The 18,716-nt window shown below is 39.1% G+C and overlaps 2 protein-coding genes across 2 annotated transcripts in view; one reads left to right on the plus strand and one right to left on the minus strand.

Moving 5' to 3' along the window:
• Nucleotides 1–18: 18 nt before the first annotated feature.
• jazf1b (JAZF zinc finger 1b) lies at nt 19–13,643 on the minus strand. Its single transcript, XM_038711672.1, has 5 exons — nt 13,496–13,643; nt 4,502–4,574; nt 3,616–3,812; nt 2,621–2,790; nt 19–2,145 (listed from the first exon to the last, which is right to left on the minus strand). The coding sequence occupies exons 1-5, from the start codon at nt 13,608–13,610 to the stop codon at nt 1,969–1,971; spliced, it is 732 nt and encodes a 243-aa protein (XP_038567600.1). The 5' UTR covers nt 13,611–13,643; the 3' UTR covers nt 19–1,968.
• A 4-nt stretch (nt 13,644–13,647) lies between these two features.
• creb5b (cAMP responsive element binding protein 5b) overlaps nt 13,648–18,716 on the plus strand; it is a 41,822-nt gene continuing 36,753 nt past the window's right edge. Inside the window, exon 1 of the mRNA XM_038711666.1 lies at nt 13,648–13,773. The gene's annotated coding sequence lies outside the window, so the exon portion shown is untranslated. The remainder of the gene's footprint in view (nt 13,774–18,716) is intronic.

Consider the following 18,716-nt stretch of genomic DNA (forward strand, 5'->3'; position numbering starts at 1 on the left):
TAATACAGGAGTCTTTGGGCACACATCAGAGGAAGTTTTTATTCTAAATGTAACAAAAGTGTACATGAAGCAGCTTTTGAAGAAATACAGTACATCACTATTAGTTTCTCCAAACAACCTCTGATTTTGCCTTTTCATACACATTATACTATATTTTGTTTAACTCCAGGAACATATGAAAATATAATTTAATGCACTTAACACATAACAATACATTCACTGTACACTATATGAAAGACTTTCCTCCATACTGGCAGTACAATACTGTCACAATTCTCAATTGGACTGTAGTTCCTAAACTCTAACATCCATGCAGTGAAGATACCTAATGGCTCAATGTTGATAAATCTCCAAACTTTTTTGTGGTATTTTTTTGCCTTTATGACGGGAAGAGGTAGACAGAAAATGGGGAGAAAGAGGGGTATGACATACCACAAAGAGAGAGAGGTATGACATACCACAAAACCAGCTTCGACCATGCATCCACACGGCATGCGCTGTAACCTTTTGGCTACCCAGGTGCACCGATTAATCCCTAGTTTTGTGGTATTTTAAGATCTGGGGTTCATTATTTCAGAGATTAAATGGTGTTGTACGTGACCTCAACTGACACTATGTTATTATGGCACAAAGTAGGAGGCGTATGTGTTTCTCTCACAGCCTAACAGCAGGACTGTGAGAAAAAATAAATCTGCTGAATACATGTTGGACCCTCTTTCTTCTATTCATGACGAGGACAATCACATGGTTTCAAAAGACCTGGGAGTTGGTGAACAGCAAACAGTCTGGACTGAGCTGTCTGTGTAATGTCTGCATTCAAAGAAATTAATCTGAACTGTCAAAATGAAGCCATACAAAGATCTGCACTGATTGGAATGGTTTACAATTCAAGGCAACTACTGTACATACAGAAATCTCACAATACTGGAAACACCGGATGTTTGCTGTACATCTTCCCTGGGAGCATGCAAACTTCTGCTCTGAAGGCCTTTTGCCTCGTTTTGGTAGCAACTGTGCATATACCAGAAACGAGATGTTGGCAAAAAAAAAAAAACTAATTTGTTGGCAACTTGTTACAAAAAAGTGCTTCAATCCTTAGCTAAAATAGCAAGGACAACTGCTTAAGTCTTGGAGAAAGTGACCAGGAACATTAGGAACAATGACAGATCGAGTTCTCATGATCCCTCTGAACAGCATAAATACTATTGGAACACTTGGGCAGGATTGCGGTGCTGAAATGCTTGCAGATGTCACCTGAGATCATCATTTGGTGCTCACACACAAGTGTTTGCAGTAAAACAGGTGAAGAAAAAAAAGTTTGGAATACTTGTGATATGAAAGTAAAAGTAACTAAGTCCAATAACTGATTGGCATTAAATCTGACAGAGAATGAAACGTACAAAAGTTTTCAGCTTTCTCGTGTTATACCACACACATTCAGATTTTTTTTCTCATTTGCCTCTGTCATATTTTTAGGCCAAATGAAAGGCAGGCATGGTAATGGTTCCTCCTTTCTCTAAAAAAACCCCATCTAAATCTGTCCTCAGTTTTCCCACCTTCACACTGCCTTTAAAGCAGGATGCCCTACTGCCCATGCAAGGCTACTCGTGACTTGGTGTGGCCATCCTCTAGTTTACGACAAGCCCTCATCATCAAGGAGCACCATTTGTCAAAAAAACAACATAAAAGTCAAAAATAGATAAATGATAGCTTAAATGTGCAAAGTACAAAACTGTGAACTACATAAAGATTTAACATTCTTAATAAAAATTAAGAACGAATATTAATACATTTATACCATGCAATCAAAAATAGTGTCATAACAAAGTGGGATAAAAGAGAGTGGGGTACAGGGGTTTAAGGATGAGAGGAACAGGTCGGAATGAGAAACAGCCGTTGCTGGTGATGGTGGCGTTCAGATGGATTGGGAAGTGACTTGAAGGAGAGTGCTGGTTGCTCCCTCAGTGTCTAGTGCTGCATCTTGCGGATGATGTCAGTAGAGATGGGTGGGTGGAAGTTGATGGTGTGGTGGCGGAGACCCTGAGACGTTTTGTAGCTCTTCCCACACCGGCACTTGAAGGGTTTGCGCACCCTTATCTGGGTTCGATGGCCGTTCTTGGCATGATACTTGATCCCATTCACATTCTGTAATGAAGCAAAAGAATATGAGCTTCCTAAAAATATCTGTTACAAATATACTGACAATAGGCAGTAGAGAGAGGAGAAAGATGTTCTTCTTCAAAATCTGTCTTGTTCTGCGCCTTAACAGATGCCTAATGCTGGCCATAACCCTGTCATTCACGTCAGCAGTGCAATTTTCTCAAGCTGCACGTAATTTATCCCAACCACACACACCAGATGTAAATGGAAAATCCTGTAAAACTCCACATCACCGAAGTGGACTAGATGTATGCATCTATGTTGACATGCTGTAATGCTAAACTTAGAAGTGAATCCATTTTGAGTTTACATTCTCACATGTCACTGTTAGCAAAACGCTTTGTACAACACAAATATCTAAAATAAATAATCTATTTTATTTGGTAAATATATTTCACCCCGTTGCATTATGGTAAACCTATAGCATGTATTCTAAGGAGAGATGTCGAGTGACACCTACCTTGTATCTCTTTTTACAGCCTGGCACGGGGCAAGCAAAAGGCTTCTCGTCTCCTCCGTTCATGCACATAGAGCTGAGGATGGACTCAGAGCTGATGGCGCTCTCTGTGGTCCATGACTCATCACTGTCAGACTCCTCAAAGTCCACCTCCTCCTCATCACACTCGCTACCTGGGAGATGGTGAAAGACAGAAAGTCACACATGTATTGAATCAGAAGCTCTGATTTGTGCACACTTCATCATAATCATAATCTCTGGTGATGAAATCCTGGCCTTCGAGCCTCCAGGCTAACTAACGTGGACCGTTCTCACCATGTTCTTTGGGCCAGTGTTCCCATAATGTGTACTTTGTGTGTTACAGCGCCCAAATTTCCAGAAAGACTGAAATATGCCAATCGTGGGAAAGAATTTATGCATTTTATTGAGGTCTTAGGGTCAGTGAATAGCTTTATTGATTAATTAAAGACAGAAGACGATCTACAAAACCACAAGAGCTAAAAACACAACAGAACACTAAAGACTGCCTACTTTACAAAAAAAGTACATGGGAAACTATCAGCTGGCTGACTACGAAAGCTGCCTCTCATTCACTATAGTTTCAATTGAAGATATCTCTCTTAAGCTCTCCTGCTGATGCCAAAAACCTGTCCTTCCAGGATAATGAATTTATACATTGCCAAAATTTCAGCGATGCATTGGGGTCAAAGCTGTTGGAATAGAGAAACTTGAATGGCAAGCAGAGGTGCACAACATATCAACTAAGTAATAATAACTAAGTTTATTTCGAGCCCGAAATTTCCTCAGTCACCATCGTCTTTTCAAAATGTTAACATATTTCTCCCTTCCTAAATGATAGCAAATCTTCTCACGGCGTCTTGAAAATGGACCTCCTGGAACTCTCTTTAACTGTCAAACCACTCTGCTGCCTACTTAGTTAACAATGCATATTATGACAGGTAACTAGAGAGGTGAGTGTGTGATGGATGGTTATGTACCTGTGGGCGTACTGCTGCGGAAGGAAGAGGAAGGGGTGATGGGTGGGGTAACTGGAGGGGTGAGGTTTCCACTGGTGTGGCGAGGCGGAGTGGAAACACTGCTGCGAGACAGATTGCCTGTCAGAGACAGAGACAACTTGGGCTGCACCTTCTTCTTTACGGCATCGTGTTCTCGCCTTGCAGCATCTGTCATGAACCTGGCATTGTGGGATATAAGAGTAGTCAGGGTTTGCAATCTTTTTTTATGAAAAGAGGGTCATCACATTCGTCTTGTTACTGTAGGACTGCCCTGATGTTTAGAAAGTTCTGCTATTAAACGTTTGCTACTGTAAAACACGTTGGGGAAAAAAATTCTATGGCTCTATTGCCATCAAAAAAACACCAGGGTTTATGATGGATTGTAAAGTCTTTGGTAAATGTGTATCATAAAAATGAAATGTTAATAAAGACATTGTTAAAGCAAAAGTGGAATTTACAAATTAAGTGATAACCACATCAAGATGTGTTTGCAAAGGACAGCGGCAGAACTTGTACATTGGCTTGTTGCCACAAAACCACTATTCAAGCACCATATCAAAGACGACTGGGATGAACCTAGAGCAATAAAAGAAAACCAACTACCAAATACTGAAGCAATTCATCTAAGCAATACGCCAGATGACATTTGAAATTGCTGGTAGAACATCATATGAGCAACACTTCATAGGACACAGCAGTAATACTCACTGATGTAGGACCTTTGTAGATAAATCTTTATGAGGCCAAAGACTAATAACATCAATGTCATAATTATGTCAGATTTATAAAAAGTTTACTTAAAATTGAGTTACTACATAAATAAGGGGAAATCCTGCTGTTTTCTTTCTGATAATAGTTGTTTCTTTACCTGTTGATGTAGCTGAGGGCAACATATGTCGGCTGCTGCTGCTCCTGCTTCTCCAGGAGACGGGGGTCTGTGTCTAAGCAGGCAAGAGAGTGTGTGTAAGAATGAGGCACATAATGTAACTGTAAACATAACAAATTCTGTAGATTTACAAAAAGTGAAATCTTGTCATATAAGGCAATACTGAGAATAGCAGTTCCCTTTTTATCCCACTTTGGGATGACCAGTTCCCCCTGCACTGAAGTCTTTGCTTCACTGGGAGGATGAAACACACAGAGGTTTACACAGAGGTTTACACTCTGACACAGTGGAAACATAGTACAAACTTTTCAGGTAGATTTACAGAAATTTACAGCACAGGGGGGTGATGGGGCAGTGGATAAGACACATGCCTTTGGTGTGGGAGACCTGGGTTTGATTCCCACCGTGACACATCCACCATATTGTCCTTGAGCAAGACCCTTAACCCCTAGTTGCTCCAGAGGTGTGTGACCTCTGACATTTACAGCAATTGCTGCACCTTCTTCTTTACGGCATCGTGTTCTCGCCTTGCAGCATCTGTCATGAACCTGGCATTGTGGGATATAAGAGTAGTCAGGGTTTGCAATCTTTTTTTATGAAAAGAGGGTCATCACATTCGTCTTGTTACTGTAGGACCGCCCTGATGTTTAGAAAGTTCTGCTATTAAACGTTTGCTACTGTAAAACACGTTGGGGAAAAAAATTCCCCAAGTAAGTCGCTTTGGATAAAAGCAGCAGCTAAATTAGTTAACAGCAAATAGACATATACAATACTCAACAAGGCTTTTAAACCTGAGTAAAACCTTTTCAAACCTCTTCACATTAGATTGCCAAAATATGAAGCAGTACCAAATAATAATCAGTAATCTCTACTACTGCACTGACACTGTAAAGAGGTACAAAAGGTATCAAAGGGTGCACATTTCACGAGGGTCTGTTATTGTACTGCGCATCTGTGAAAACTAACTTTTCAGTACATACATGTTAATGTGGTTGTATCTTCTGAACGTTGTTGAGAACTTTCGCTCTGCCCTACCTGTGTATCCCTGAGCAGTGGCCAACAGTAGCAGGCTGTGGTTGAACTGGGTGAGTACCAGGTATCTATGTGTGTGCGTGAATGTGACGAGTTGGGCTGTCAAAGAGCATGCATGCTCAGCTGACTTGAATAATAAAGGCTAATAAAAACTATTTAGTGAAAATAATCAAAATGCAGGATATTGTGCAATGTGCAGAACAATTAGTTAACATGATGTCATGTACCACTGTCTAGACTACAGTCACTGTTTAGTTTAGAGTTCCTGGAGAAGCTCCAGTTTAAGCTGATTCTGGTTTCTTGATTTAACCCCTGTAGACTTATGTCTACTTTTTTAGTTGAATTCATTGCACTTGGTGCTCTGTACTGGATAATCAGGCTACTTCCCGGTTGGTGTAATGCATTCTGCCAAACTGTTATTTTATTCAAAATATATAAGAGAAGGTAACATCGCATGTACCTTCACATTTGAATTTCCATGCCACTTCTTGAAAAGCTGCTCTGCAGACGCCACATTGCTCATACATGACCACACTTGACACATACTGTGTTTTCCCATGCTGTGCTCCAGACATTCATCTTGCTCAGCGGTGCTAAATGTACAACAATAGCCAATCTCCACACCCTGAGGTGAAGCAGGCTTGACTTCAAACACTCTTCCCACTGCCATCCATGTGGGAGAAGAGAGATGCCCCATAAAACAACAGTGTCTACTTCTAACCAGCTGAGCCTCCCTGTCTGCCTCTGACAGAGCTGTGAAAGACTGCTACCCCCATGTGGTTAAAACCAATGCTTGTTTCCATCCACAAGCTCATTTATACACAACACTTACACCTCAGGCTATTTGTAACATTACATTCTAAATTATGCTTTTGTAAGGCACAATGACTACAGTGCAGATTTAATAGAATCTGTATATTCAGTTGTAAACTGCCCAGTCCTAGTTGATATAATTTAAAAATGACTATGGCAATGATACAAAACATATGGAAATGCCGTAATTAAGGTTTTCCTGTTTAAAGGGGTAAGCAACACCTTTGTGAGGCTGTAATAAAACCATGAGTCATACTCAATTATTACTGCCACTGCCTTAAACTTCTGTTTGTTTGTTTGTGTGTTTGTAACAAAACACCTAAAAACAGATTTCCATTAAATTCCTGCTGGACAGAAAGGCCTTGTGCCAAAGAAGAACTGATGCAGTTTTTGGTGCTCTATGATCTATTTCTCACTATAAAGGGGACAGAAAGGGTGTGTCTGAAGAGGCAAGGCTAGGGCTGGGTATCGAATGCCAACTGAGATGCATTTGCACCATCAATTATCAATAACTATCAAGTATTGAAAATTGGCATTAAATGCTTGGTCATATTTAGTGTTGTTTAATTTTAATCAACTGTATTCTGGTTGAGTTAAGTTCTTTTATCAAGATGTTTGTATATTTTGTTATATGGAAAAAACTTTTCAGTAGAAACATGTTAAAATAAAATAAGGTATCCAAAAGTATTGTTTAAGTCAGGTACTGGCAACAGTGTTGGAGTGTTTGAAAAGCAGACATGGGCAAAGAAAGACACAGGGCATCATCCACTTAGCACTCAAGGCCAAGCTGCTTGGTTGACGATGAAATAGTGGCAGAATTTTATGATATTGGCAGGTAGTCTCTAAGAACAGCTTAAACCTCAGTGCCTCAGGCTCAGGAGGGTTCTCTCATGGCCTCAGTCGTAAGCAAGTGTTTCATTAACAGTGGATTTATCCCCAGTGAGAAAGACAGCACACCTCTCTCTGCTCTCCAGCCAAAGTCAGAGTCGGAAAGACACATTCATAACAGCACTATTCCCCTGCCAAAAGCCAGAGGCAGTGCAGAGACTATTATGAGCACTGTGTGTCTGTATGTGTGTGCGTGAGTGCATAAGAAATCCCTCCTAAGATCCCTAATGAGCCTCAAGGAGTGGCATGGCCGTCTGCTCGTGGACCTCTCAAACAGCAGTGGATCAATCTGTTCCCACACACTGTAAATCACACACACCTCAGGTGGGCAGAGGGAGGCCTGCAGAGGCCAGTTCCCCACAGCCTCAGCTATTCTTTTGGGGCCAGTGGCAGTCAAGGACCGGGACAAAGGCGCCTCAAGTAGAGATGGGAACCCCTCTAATCAAACTACACAGGTGGTCCACCTTGGTGGCCGACTATTAGAAGCCTTCTGGGAAACAAAAAAGGGCATTTATTCACCGTCACTAGTTCCAGAGGCAAAAAATCAGTTCTTATAAGCCCCAGTGATTGTTTACATACGAGGTGGAAAGTCTGTGGGATAAAGAAGAGAAAGGACAGATCTAGTTTAAAACATTTACTGTTTAATAATCTTTTTATTTTGACTGAAATATCCTCAAATCTTTTAAAGATGTACATTAGTTTATAATGTTTTTTACTCTGAAAACCAAAAAAAGATCTCATGCAAAGTTTTGATTTTCAGCTAATTCCATTTTCTGCAAATTGTAGTTCACGGCAAACAGGTGTTCTTTGCTCTCTTGGCAAAATGGCAGAGAAAAATCAGGATAAAATGCAAGAAAGTTGCTGTGAAATACATTTAGTGAAACTAACCCAGTCATAAAAATATATTAAAATTCCACCCAAAGTTGTGCATTAGATTTCTTTAAAAGCATTTCTCAAAATTTTAAATCCCTGACAGGTCTGCATTTCACTTTAAAAAACTAAACAAAAACTAAAGTAATGGCCCCTACATATTTCTCATTTCAACAAATCTGCTTAGCCGTGATATGACAGTGCACACTAACCTTACTTTCTACATGAAGCATTGTCTATGCCTACTGTTGGTGTCTATCTGTGGAACATCTGTGTGGGAATGTCTGAGTAGTGGTTGCAGTGTATAAGTGCAGAAAACATGATGCAATAACATGTTCTCATTAGGGTCCCTATGACGGCCCGCAACAGGAAACCAAGGGGCGATCACACAACAACGCTTCCTGAGGCAATGGGGGAAGTGACGCCTACTGCCCTCTTATAACTCCCTCCATGACCCTCTCTCTCACACACACAGACACACACACACACACAAACCAGACACACAAACCAGACACACAGCTCCCTCTCTCATTTCCACCAGTGTCTGGCTCTCCCATCCACCCTCATGGCCAAATGCACTGTGGGGTAGAGCAGAGTGGTGAGCATTATGGTGACATGTTTATGGCGGCTCTGAGCAGTGGGGGACATTTCCAGGAGTGGTGGCACAGGTAATTCATTATGATGTGACCTCTGAGGAGGAAATGAAATGGAGTCAAGCTCCATGTGTAAGCTGCCTTTGCAGGTTACTGAGAAGAAAAAAATGCGGGGAGGTTAAAGAAATCCATTATAAATACATTCAGCACAGACAGCAACTTAAACATGTACACATGCACTAAGTCACACATACATCTCTACAAAGACACATTTTTACAAACATACAAGTAAACACAAAAAAAAAACTTTCCTTGCTGCTCTCTCTCTCTCTCTCTCTCTCTCTCTCTCTCTCTCTCTCTCTCTCTCTCTCTATATATATATATATATATATACACACACATCTATATATATATATATAATTTGACTGTGTTCATGTTTAAATTGCAGATATTCAGCGCTCTCAAACCTGCATTTTTGGAAAACTGGAAAGGCCATGTGACACAAAACCTTTTGCTGAAATCCACAGTAGTTCAACTGAGTGGGATATCAGCTCTCAGTACCATGCTTATTAAGGTCAGAGAATTTCAGGAATACATTAGGTTTTTTAATGAGGAGTTACTGTAATTTGCAAAACAATACACAAAAACATTTTGGTTCAACTTAGCTTTTACAGACTAATGAATGTAGTTGTAACAAAGGAGGAACCCTAACACACCTCTGCAGCATTCGACATAGGACAATATCTTATGTTTAACATTGTCCATTGAAGATGTGAACAAAATCTTATAATTAAAAGTAACACATTTTAGTTTGATAAATTGTCCTGCATCGAACTACACACCCATGTTGTGTACTGTCAACAAAGGCTGTGTATTATCTCCTATGAGGAATGTTTAATCGAGTACAGGAGCCCCTCATGTCGCAGTCACCGCACAGGAACAGGAGCAGTGGTGTCGGGGGATGGGGATATGTAATTAGGCCCACCAGGTGCACAGATCAGGGAACTAGTTACTGCTTCCCAAATTTATTACTTCCGTGCAGATTTTGGGGGTGCATGCCAAAAATCAACTAAATGAGCCTCCGGTGAAAATTGGCAACAAACAGACTCATTGTTACCAGGCCTGGACACTTCAGGCCATCAGTGCGCCAGGCCGCAGCAGTACACACACTCACAGGTCTAAATAACACGGTCGCTATTTGCTTCAAGTCTACAGTGGCCTGGTCGCTCAGTGACTAAGTAAACATTTCAGTGGCTTAGTGAGTCCAGCTTGGTCATGCCGCACAAGAAAACCAGACCATTGTGGTGATCTTTCAAGCTTAACATGACTTAAGCTCTGTGTTAAAACTTTCCTCTGCTCTTGCTGGTGTTCATTGCTGGGGCTCATTAGCATCTGCTCTCTCAAAGTTAGCTGAATGTGTTCACAAAGTTCTAAGAGGACCACCCAACACTCATATTATCAAGTTGAATCTGCTGTCTATGAAGGTAGACAAAAAAAATCAATTATTTTTTTATTATTTTGTTTTATCATAATTGATGTGGGCTGAAAACAATTATGTATCTACATTTTATTTGATTTTTGCTTCATGAGATTCAAATTTAAGTTTTTCAGGAAAGGCGTAACCCTTTTCCAAACAGCTGTGTGTGTACATACAATATCAATCTCTACATTTACTATGACCAATGACGTCTTGGGGCTTGTTACATTTTAAAGTTACTGTAATAATCTCCTTAAAGAGCAGTGATGTATGGATACAAACTACTCTGGAAGGATTATTATGTATTCAAGTACAGTATACCACGCATCCCTTAAATCAGTGGTTCTTAAAGTGGGGTCCGGGGACACCAATGGGTCCCCAGCAAAAAATTGGAATAATTTATTTTCACTATACATTCCATCCATAAATAACACAATGAAAAAACATATGACTATTTTGGGTTGCACACACTTTCTGTAATAAAACATATAATAGAAAAAATCCTATCAGATGGGAGACCCTGGGACAAAATCTTATCAAATGGGGGTCCGTGGTCTAATTTGTGTCAGTTTAGGTGTTCTTGACAAGAAAAAGTTTGAGAACCACTGCCTTAAATTACCAATTATTGCTCTCATTAATTTACCAATTATCCTTTTTAATATGTTTTCTTTAACTGAAGCTTCACCCTTTGACCTGATTACTGTATGACACAATAAACAGTGTTGTTAAATAAGTAGTCCTAGAGGAAGTTACCTCAAATATCAACCATAAGTTTTTACTACATGAACAAGCATCTCAAGAAAGCCTAGCCAACCTATAACTGAGCAGCGCCACCTCTTGTTCACAAACCTGACCAGAAGGCAGGCTGGGGAAAATGGGGACAAGAATGTGTGCTTGTTTTCCAGGCGCCTAATTATAATATAGAATGTGCTTTCAGCAGCAGGCCACCAGATGAGGAGGAAGACAGGCCAAATCAAGCACTCTCTCTGTAATTATGCTTCACAGGCACTTGGCACAACGCGCAAGATTTCGCACTTCTCAGAGTGGGCACAGGCCAGTGGACAAAGGAGGGGGGCAGCAAAGTTTTTCCACCCTGAGCAAACTAATTGCCTCATTATTCCCCTATAAGTCATTTGGAAGAATTTTTTCTAAGGCTAACACCTCGGACACATGCACGGCACACAATCAGAGGGCAGAGGATATTAAAGCCAGTCAAGCAACAAACAAGAACAACAGAGACAGCTGGGCCTTGTCAGCTTCAATAATAAGAGTCTGAAATATTAGATTGGGAAACAGAACTATGTGGAGGGGAATTCAGCTTCTAGATTTTACTTAGTTAAAAGATATAATGTTTTATTATGTTTTATGCTTCAGCACTTAGCAAAAATGTAATGTTCATAACATATAATATAATGTAAAATGCATGTAAGATAAAACTACATTAATTTGTAGTTTCTGACTGACCTTTTGTAAATACACTTTTATTCACTTCTATTATTCAAATTATTATAAAATACATGGACATAGCAATATTGTATGTGGAGCCAAAAAAGACATTAAGGAACAAGGGACTCAAACAGAAGTCTTACATTTCGTGAATCAGACAAATGTATCATGAAACAGCTATGATTTCATAGCTTGATCCATAATGCCTTCCACATCTCCACCCACAGGTAGTTCTTGTTACTGCCTTGCCCCATATTAACTAGTGGGATTAAATGGTGAGACTTGGTGTGCAGTCAGTAGGGCATTTCTGAGCTGCTATCCTGGGTGCACTGTTAAGCAAGTAGGGTGCGCACTGATGGGAGTTAAGCAAGCTATGAGCTGGTGAACTGTAAACCAACATCTGGGATTGGATACAATTTAAATACAAATAAAATATAAATATAACAAAAACTGTTTTCTGACATTGTTACACTTGTTATAGCCCTGGTCAGGAAGCAAAGTCAAAGTCCAAGAACATCACCATGGTAAGCAACGTTTCACTTTTTCAGATGTTCAGATTTGGGGAAATGATTCATTATACAAAGTTGTTTTCGGGAGATTTTATTATAATGGCATGGGTAGCACTTGGATTAGTGATCTACAATGATGACATCATATGTTCTCAAGAATGATGTTTTATCAAATGAACGCAACAGCGTTTAAAACAAGTGAACTATAGTCTCCTTTCATTGACTTACATAACAAAGGTCAAAGATGTTTGCAAGCTACTTTACTTATTTACTTTCAGAAACCAATCTGATATGTTCTCACCTCTCAGCTGACCGACACCATATGTTATTAAGAGTGAAATGGGATACATGGATTTTTATTAATTTATGTCTATATTAAGGCAATTGCATGTCTAACTTTAATTATGTTGCCAAACTAAAATTTGTGTTGTATAGAAGCTCATTTCTGCCACTTGAAAAAATGAAAACACCACCAAGTTTTGCTTTATTAATAAATACTGTTACTCATTATAATGATTTGCATGTCATAAATATGAGAATATGAGATACTAAAGTATATATATCCATCCATTGTCCACCGCTTATCCTGCTTACAGGGTTGCGGGAATGTAATATATATATAATAGTGAAACCAATCTTTTTCTTGTTTTTTTAATGCAAATGCTATTTTCTCAACTACAGTAAATTACTATCAGACCAATACCAACATTGATTTTAAAAAGTGCATCTTTAAAAACTACCCTGTCAGATCCAAAAATCTAATAACTATGCAACAATACATGTTTGTAAAGATGGGCCAACAACATAAAACATTAAATAGCCTATCCAAACTACATCATTTCTTAGCGGTTGTTAAAGTTGTAAATTAAATGACAGAGACTCAGTTTAAGAGTGCATCCTTACTTACATCCTAAGTAGTACCAAAGTCCTGTATGTCTCTGTTAGAACTGAGCTATGTTAGGCAGACTGAAACAAGCTATGAATAATCAGTGTTTCATCATTGGCTCCTGCAGACTGCAAGTTAAATCACGACGCTTCCGAGGCAGCTCTGCGCGCGGGCCTTGGTTTGCAATAATGTTGCACGAGCGACGGTGCGTAAAGAAACTGTCTTCCCGTGGTGTCTCGGTGCGGCTCTGTTGCTGTTGCAGCTACCTAATCAGTGATACAGCATTGATACAGACATTAAGGTAGTGAACACACAGAAACGTCAACAGCTACCACACCTAGCAACAGGGTTGTCAGGTCAGGACGCAGGAAGTAACTTGCTAGCTTGCTAACTTAGCCATTCCTGCTAGCTGCAAACCTCGGCCATTGCTAGCTGCGGCGCACACTACTTATCGGCTCTTACCGATGTGGTTATCCTCGATGTGCACGATTAGCTCGGCCAGAGAGTCGAAGTGAAGTCCGCAGCCCCCGAACCTGCAAGCGTTGGAGAAGAAAGAAGCAGCGGCGATGCCTGTCATGGTCGCTGCTGCATTGGAAATGAGGAGGGCAGGCAGCAGCAGCAGCAGCAGCAGCAGCAGCGAGCAGCGAGGGTAACAGCAGGCGGACAGCGGTGCGAACAGCTGGAGCGGCAGGGGCGGTGCGGCGACTTCTCCCAGCTGGAGAGCGACAACAAGACCGGAAGTAAGGAGGGTTGGCTTTCATTAGAAAAGCATATACTGGTTTTGAAGAAAACAGACATATTTGATCTAATAATATTATAATGTATTTATGTAACTGGATTAATATTTATCTAATAAAAGTTGCAATAAACAAATAATCATATATCTGCTTCTAATAATGATAAATACCAGTTAATAGACACCAAGGTGTCTTGAAATAGATTTTTAAGGCTATTGTGGCCACCAGCCTAATATCCAAATTAATAATTATACGGAATGGAGGAAAGCACCTGTGCACAACTAGTACTAAGTAGGCCTACATTTACCTTTGATATGATTAATTAAATTATCACAATTGGAATAAATCCATTTCCAGATTGATCTAATCAACATATCAATTAAAATAATATATTAGTCAACAGATCTAACTTCAAACTTTTTTATCACTAAATATCCAAACTACAGTAGTATAGTACTTTAAACTAGATGCTCCTTAGCAGCCACTCTGTTAAGCTGCTTCATTTAAAAATGAAATATAGAATATTGTTAATATAACATTGTACAGTGTTTAAACAAGTGATTGTATTGCTCCCCAGGGCATAATCTCAACTAAAACCATCTCATCTAAAATTGTGGATTTATTACAATAGTAAATGGACATAAATGATGATCCATGGTGATAATAAAATAGACTATTCATTAACATTTTAGCAAAGGCAGTTTTTTATTTCATCTAACTTGACCCATGGTTTTTGTTAGGAGAGATGGCAGGATGGAGAAGAATGAGGGACTATCAATAGCTACTACTACCTTCTGAATCATTCAAACTTTTTTTGCTTCCTTTATCTTTCACTGTTAAATTGTCCTCCCATGCACTGCCTTTCTTGAACTGCTTTAACAAACTGTAAAGTATTTGTGTTCATTTACTGTAAATGTCTGGATGTGTGTCCAGTTATATCCACACACTAAAATGATCTAATTAATATTATGCAGTTATAAGGGTTTTTTTTTTGTGATGAATGTTAGTGATAGTCTTATCATGGCTCACACATTGGATCAACAAGTAGCTGAAACATCTTTTGACCACAGTGTGGCAGTGTTGCTTTGTGGATAAATATGAGTCCTGTTTGAGCTTCTTCTATTACTATCCCAAACTTACACTGTGTGTTGTTGCACACCTGATGCTAATAAGTACTCAAACAAATTCTATCATCGAGATCACTTTGTGCTTCATGTGTTGCAAGATAATTTTGTTCCTTCAGAACAGAACATGAACATTTTGATATAGCTGAACATTTTGAACAAGTGTTGATCTCACCTATTTCCTTTTTCAAGTTTTCTATTTTCAGGTCACATAAAGTAAATAACTAGCCTTCACCTTGTGTGTGCATATTCCACTTGTAGCCTAGTACTTGTCAGAGCAACACATATGATCTGTTTTCAGTGGAGGAGAAGGAGTGAAACCATCACAGACAGACGTCTGCACAGTGCACACGTTACAATAACAATATCCAACGAAGGTTAAAATGAAGGGCAACTGGACTTGGTTGAAGCTACTGGAAGACGTTTCGTCCCTTATCCAAAGGACTTCTTCAGTTCAGTGTAGAATATGTTATCTGCTGCAAGTTGGCCAGAAATCAGTTTTGAACATTTTAAATTACAGTTATAAAATTTACTGACTTTAACCTTATTCCATTGCTTTCTTTTTTGCGTTTATTGGCAGTAACTTTGAATGTATGCCTGGGGATGTTATAATGTGTCACTGGGCCCAGCCCATTTTCAAATCAGGCACCATGGTGTTGGTAAAACAATTTTTCCAGGTATGCTTGAGAACTCTATGGGATATTACTATGAAAGCATTACATCACGGAAAACCTCTTGTTTGAGGAAGCTGATGACTTTAGTTTTAAAATGCCGGCATTGCCTATCCTCAGTTATTTATTGATGGTTGTGCTTTATGATCATAGCTTCAGCTAATCATTACTCTTCAATTTGTTACAGCCCATAAATGTAGATGAGGTAATAGATATATTTGTTTTCTGCACCAGAGATTTACTGAATAGGCTGTTTAACCTCAATGTGGAAACACATGCAGGGAAAGTCACATTTCACAGCTGTTTGTAAGCAACTAAACCCTGTTTCCCTCTCTGTGAACAATCCAACAAGTTTGAGCTAACCAACAAGATCTTTTGCTCATTGTTAGATAGTTATATGCTCTCTCACATATTACAGTAAATAGAGGCCCTAAATTCTTATGGCTTCTACAATTTCACAGCCAGTAGAGATGTATTCTAACCATAAAAAAATTCTAATACTATATTTTAATAATATAAAATTAAAATTTCTAGAAACATAGCTTAAATGGAGATTTCCCAGCTCCAATGCTCCCCAGAGAATTTAGTTCAAACTCAAATCATCAGTGTGTTTATTTATAAATTAGTATTTTGTAGGACATTAATAAAACAGAAGGTTTTGCAGGCCAAGGTAAATTATAAAGGAAGGAATAACACAATACCAACCCTGCTCTACAAATTAATCTAAAATATTATCCATATAATGTTGTAATATAAAATCTAAAAAAATGAAAGATATATTATATATCATCTATTTATATGACACTTTTCCAAACCCAGCCAGAGAGCATTTATAAATGGTTTTACAGTTGACCTTAATAATCCAGTTTGAGCACACACAGAAGCCCAATTCAGATGTCAAAAGAGTGATGTACTTACCTGCAAATGCTGTGCACAGAGGACATCATCTTAACACTGGTGTAAATCTAAAGAGTCATCACACAGTCAGCACCATTCACCAGCCACCTAATGTAAATGTTACAAGGTTGAGTGTTTGAGTACGGGAGTATCACTTGGGTTATCTACTGGGAACCTCCCAGCACATGTGTTTTGTTGAATTAGGCTCTCAGTTCCACGGTAGAGTGATGTTTGGTGTTGAAGGACCCAAGTGTCAAACCTCTAGTTAGTTGACCATTCTTTTCAAAAAGCTTTAAGCTGGAGACCCAAAGTTATAAGATGAGGGAGTAACACAAAGGCTTATTGTTTAAACAAAGGCAAATACAGAATTCAGTTCCAAAACATTGCCACAACCCTGAACAGAATTTGAGTTACTGTACGCCTGTTTTGCATTGTTGTCAAGCAACATTCACAGGTGCTATGCTCATTGGCATCGAGCATAGAACATAGCATGGGAAATAACTTCATACTTTGGTAGTACTGCTGAAAAGTCCTGAGGTCTGACTCATCAACCAATATTTCCTGATCTAATTAGATCTAGCTAAAACATCCTTCTCAGAAACTAAATGATATAAATAATTACAGGCTACAAATCTGACTGATTCCTCTGGTTTTGTAAATGTATATTAGTTCATCTTAGCTTTACACTTTACACAATTGCTCAAAAATATAGAAGTGTTAGCCTTCTTATCCCCAGGCTATCTCCCAACTGAGAAATGTTTTGACATTGTAACAATCCATGACACCTCCACAAAGCACATTTTTCCGTGTTAAAGAAAACAGAGGTTAGCAGCGTGATGCTGTAGGTTGGTTGTTTTTTTAAGTTTTAAACCTTGAATCCTTCTTTTCCCAGAAGATATAACTAATTATTCTTTGTTAAAATAGTCTAATCCATATTCATTATCTTTGTGAAACCATGATATCTTTTTTCCCTTCAGTCAAAGAAATCAACCACTATTAAACACCACGTCAGCTTGAATGTTATATCACACTTTTAGAAGATGAAGATGGTTTGCCTCTGCTTTCTGTAAATGTTTTGTTGGAAATATAGAGGTATGAAATATAGAAGAATTAAAATTGTTTTTGGCCTGCACTCATTGGTAAAACAAACTCGATGGTCAGCCACTGTGAGTAATCTCTACTTGATTAGAAGTTCTCAGTCACTCCTCTTTACAAAATGGTAATTTTGGAGATGTGTCTGTTGTTTGCAAGGGATCAGGGTGAATCATTTTCAGTACTGCATAATAGAAACTAGAACTAGAACATCAGTGGCTGATAATAGATTAAATTCTTCTATCATATAATTGGACTACCCATTTTAAGAAAATTTGCAGAAAAAAATGTATGTATGTTTTTTCTACCCCAGCATGGATGCAATTTTACACTTACAGATATTTGTTAGAAGTGAAGATGGCAGGAATGTACAATCAGTTTAAATTGCCATCTTACTTGTTACTTGCTGAAGTGTTGTTATGTGGAATGCCATGCAGTCATACTGAGAGCCCAGTGTTTCCATCCCTGCAGGCACAATCATCTCTGCTTAAGGTATGGACGGCAGGAAACTCTGTTTTACAGTAGCTTTCCATTTATTTGATTGAAGTAAAATATTTTTGAAGGTGCAGGCCTATATCTTGCTTACAAATTGATAACCTGCATGACCTCCTTTCGCCTTTTGCACCTGCTGCAACAAAGCATCCTCATCGGTGCTAATCTTCCCAAGGTGATCTTACTCAGAAGTTTCACAAAGGCATAATAATAAAAGGTTTAGTATAATATAGATCAAATCTGCTTTAGTGTGGGTCACTGACCCAAACTGTATCGGCTCTTTCCAACCTTAATAGTCTGCTCCTCTGGGAGCATAATGTTTGGATTGGTTAGGAAATATATTGGCAATAAAGAGACAAAAGGATGTCATAAACGTTGATTAAAGCTCTGGTTAAAAGACAGAGGCGGAGAGGCTCTGAGTTATGAGGGCTTTTCAGACTGCGTTATTGTGTCAGTGACAGAGCTCTTAGTGTGTCTAGTGGAGTGGTCGCAGGTGAGTGGTAAACATTTCTCAATGTGTGAGGAGTCATTAATCCCTAGAGCTGAGGATGGCTTCACTACCAGTGTCTGTGGCCCAAGAAATCACAGCCAGTTGGCACCAGCAGGTCACACAGAGCTCCAAATGCTTTGTACTTCAAAGCTGTTTAAATATCTTCTAATGTGCTGTGTG

The sequence above is a fragment of the Micropterus salmoides genome, unplaced genomic scaffold (genome assembly GCF_014851395.1).
Source record: "Micropterus salmoides isolate LMB-PRFRI ecotype aquatic unplaced genomic scaffold, ASM1485139v1 Ms_hic_scaffold_11, whole genome shotgun sequence".
Taxonomy (NCBI): domain Eukaryota; kingdom Metazoa; phylum Chordata; class Actinopteri; order Centrarchiformes; family Centrarchidae; genus Micropterus; species Micropterus salmoides.

What these genes read in the sequence shown, in the direction of transcription:
- jazf1b (XM_038711672.1), bottom strand. Translation starts at nt 13,610, where the DNA reads ATGACAGGCATCGCCGCTGCTTCTTTCTTCTCCAACGCTTGCAGGTTC. An exon ending in CATCGAGGATAACCACATCG is followed by an intron (nt 4,575 to 13,495) that starts GTAAGAGCCGAT and finishes TTGCCTGCTTAG; the next exon opens with ACACAGACCCCCGTCTCCTG. An exon ending in CCGCAGCAGTACGCCCACAG is followed by an intron (nt 2,791 to 3,615) that starts GTACATAACCAT and finishes ACCATCTCCCAG; the next exon opens with GTAGCGAGTGTGATGAGGAG.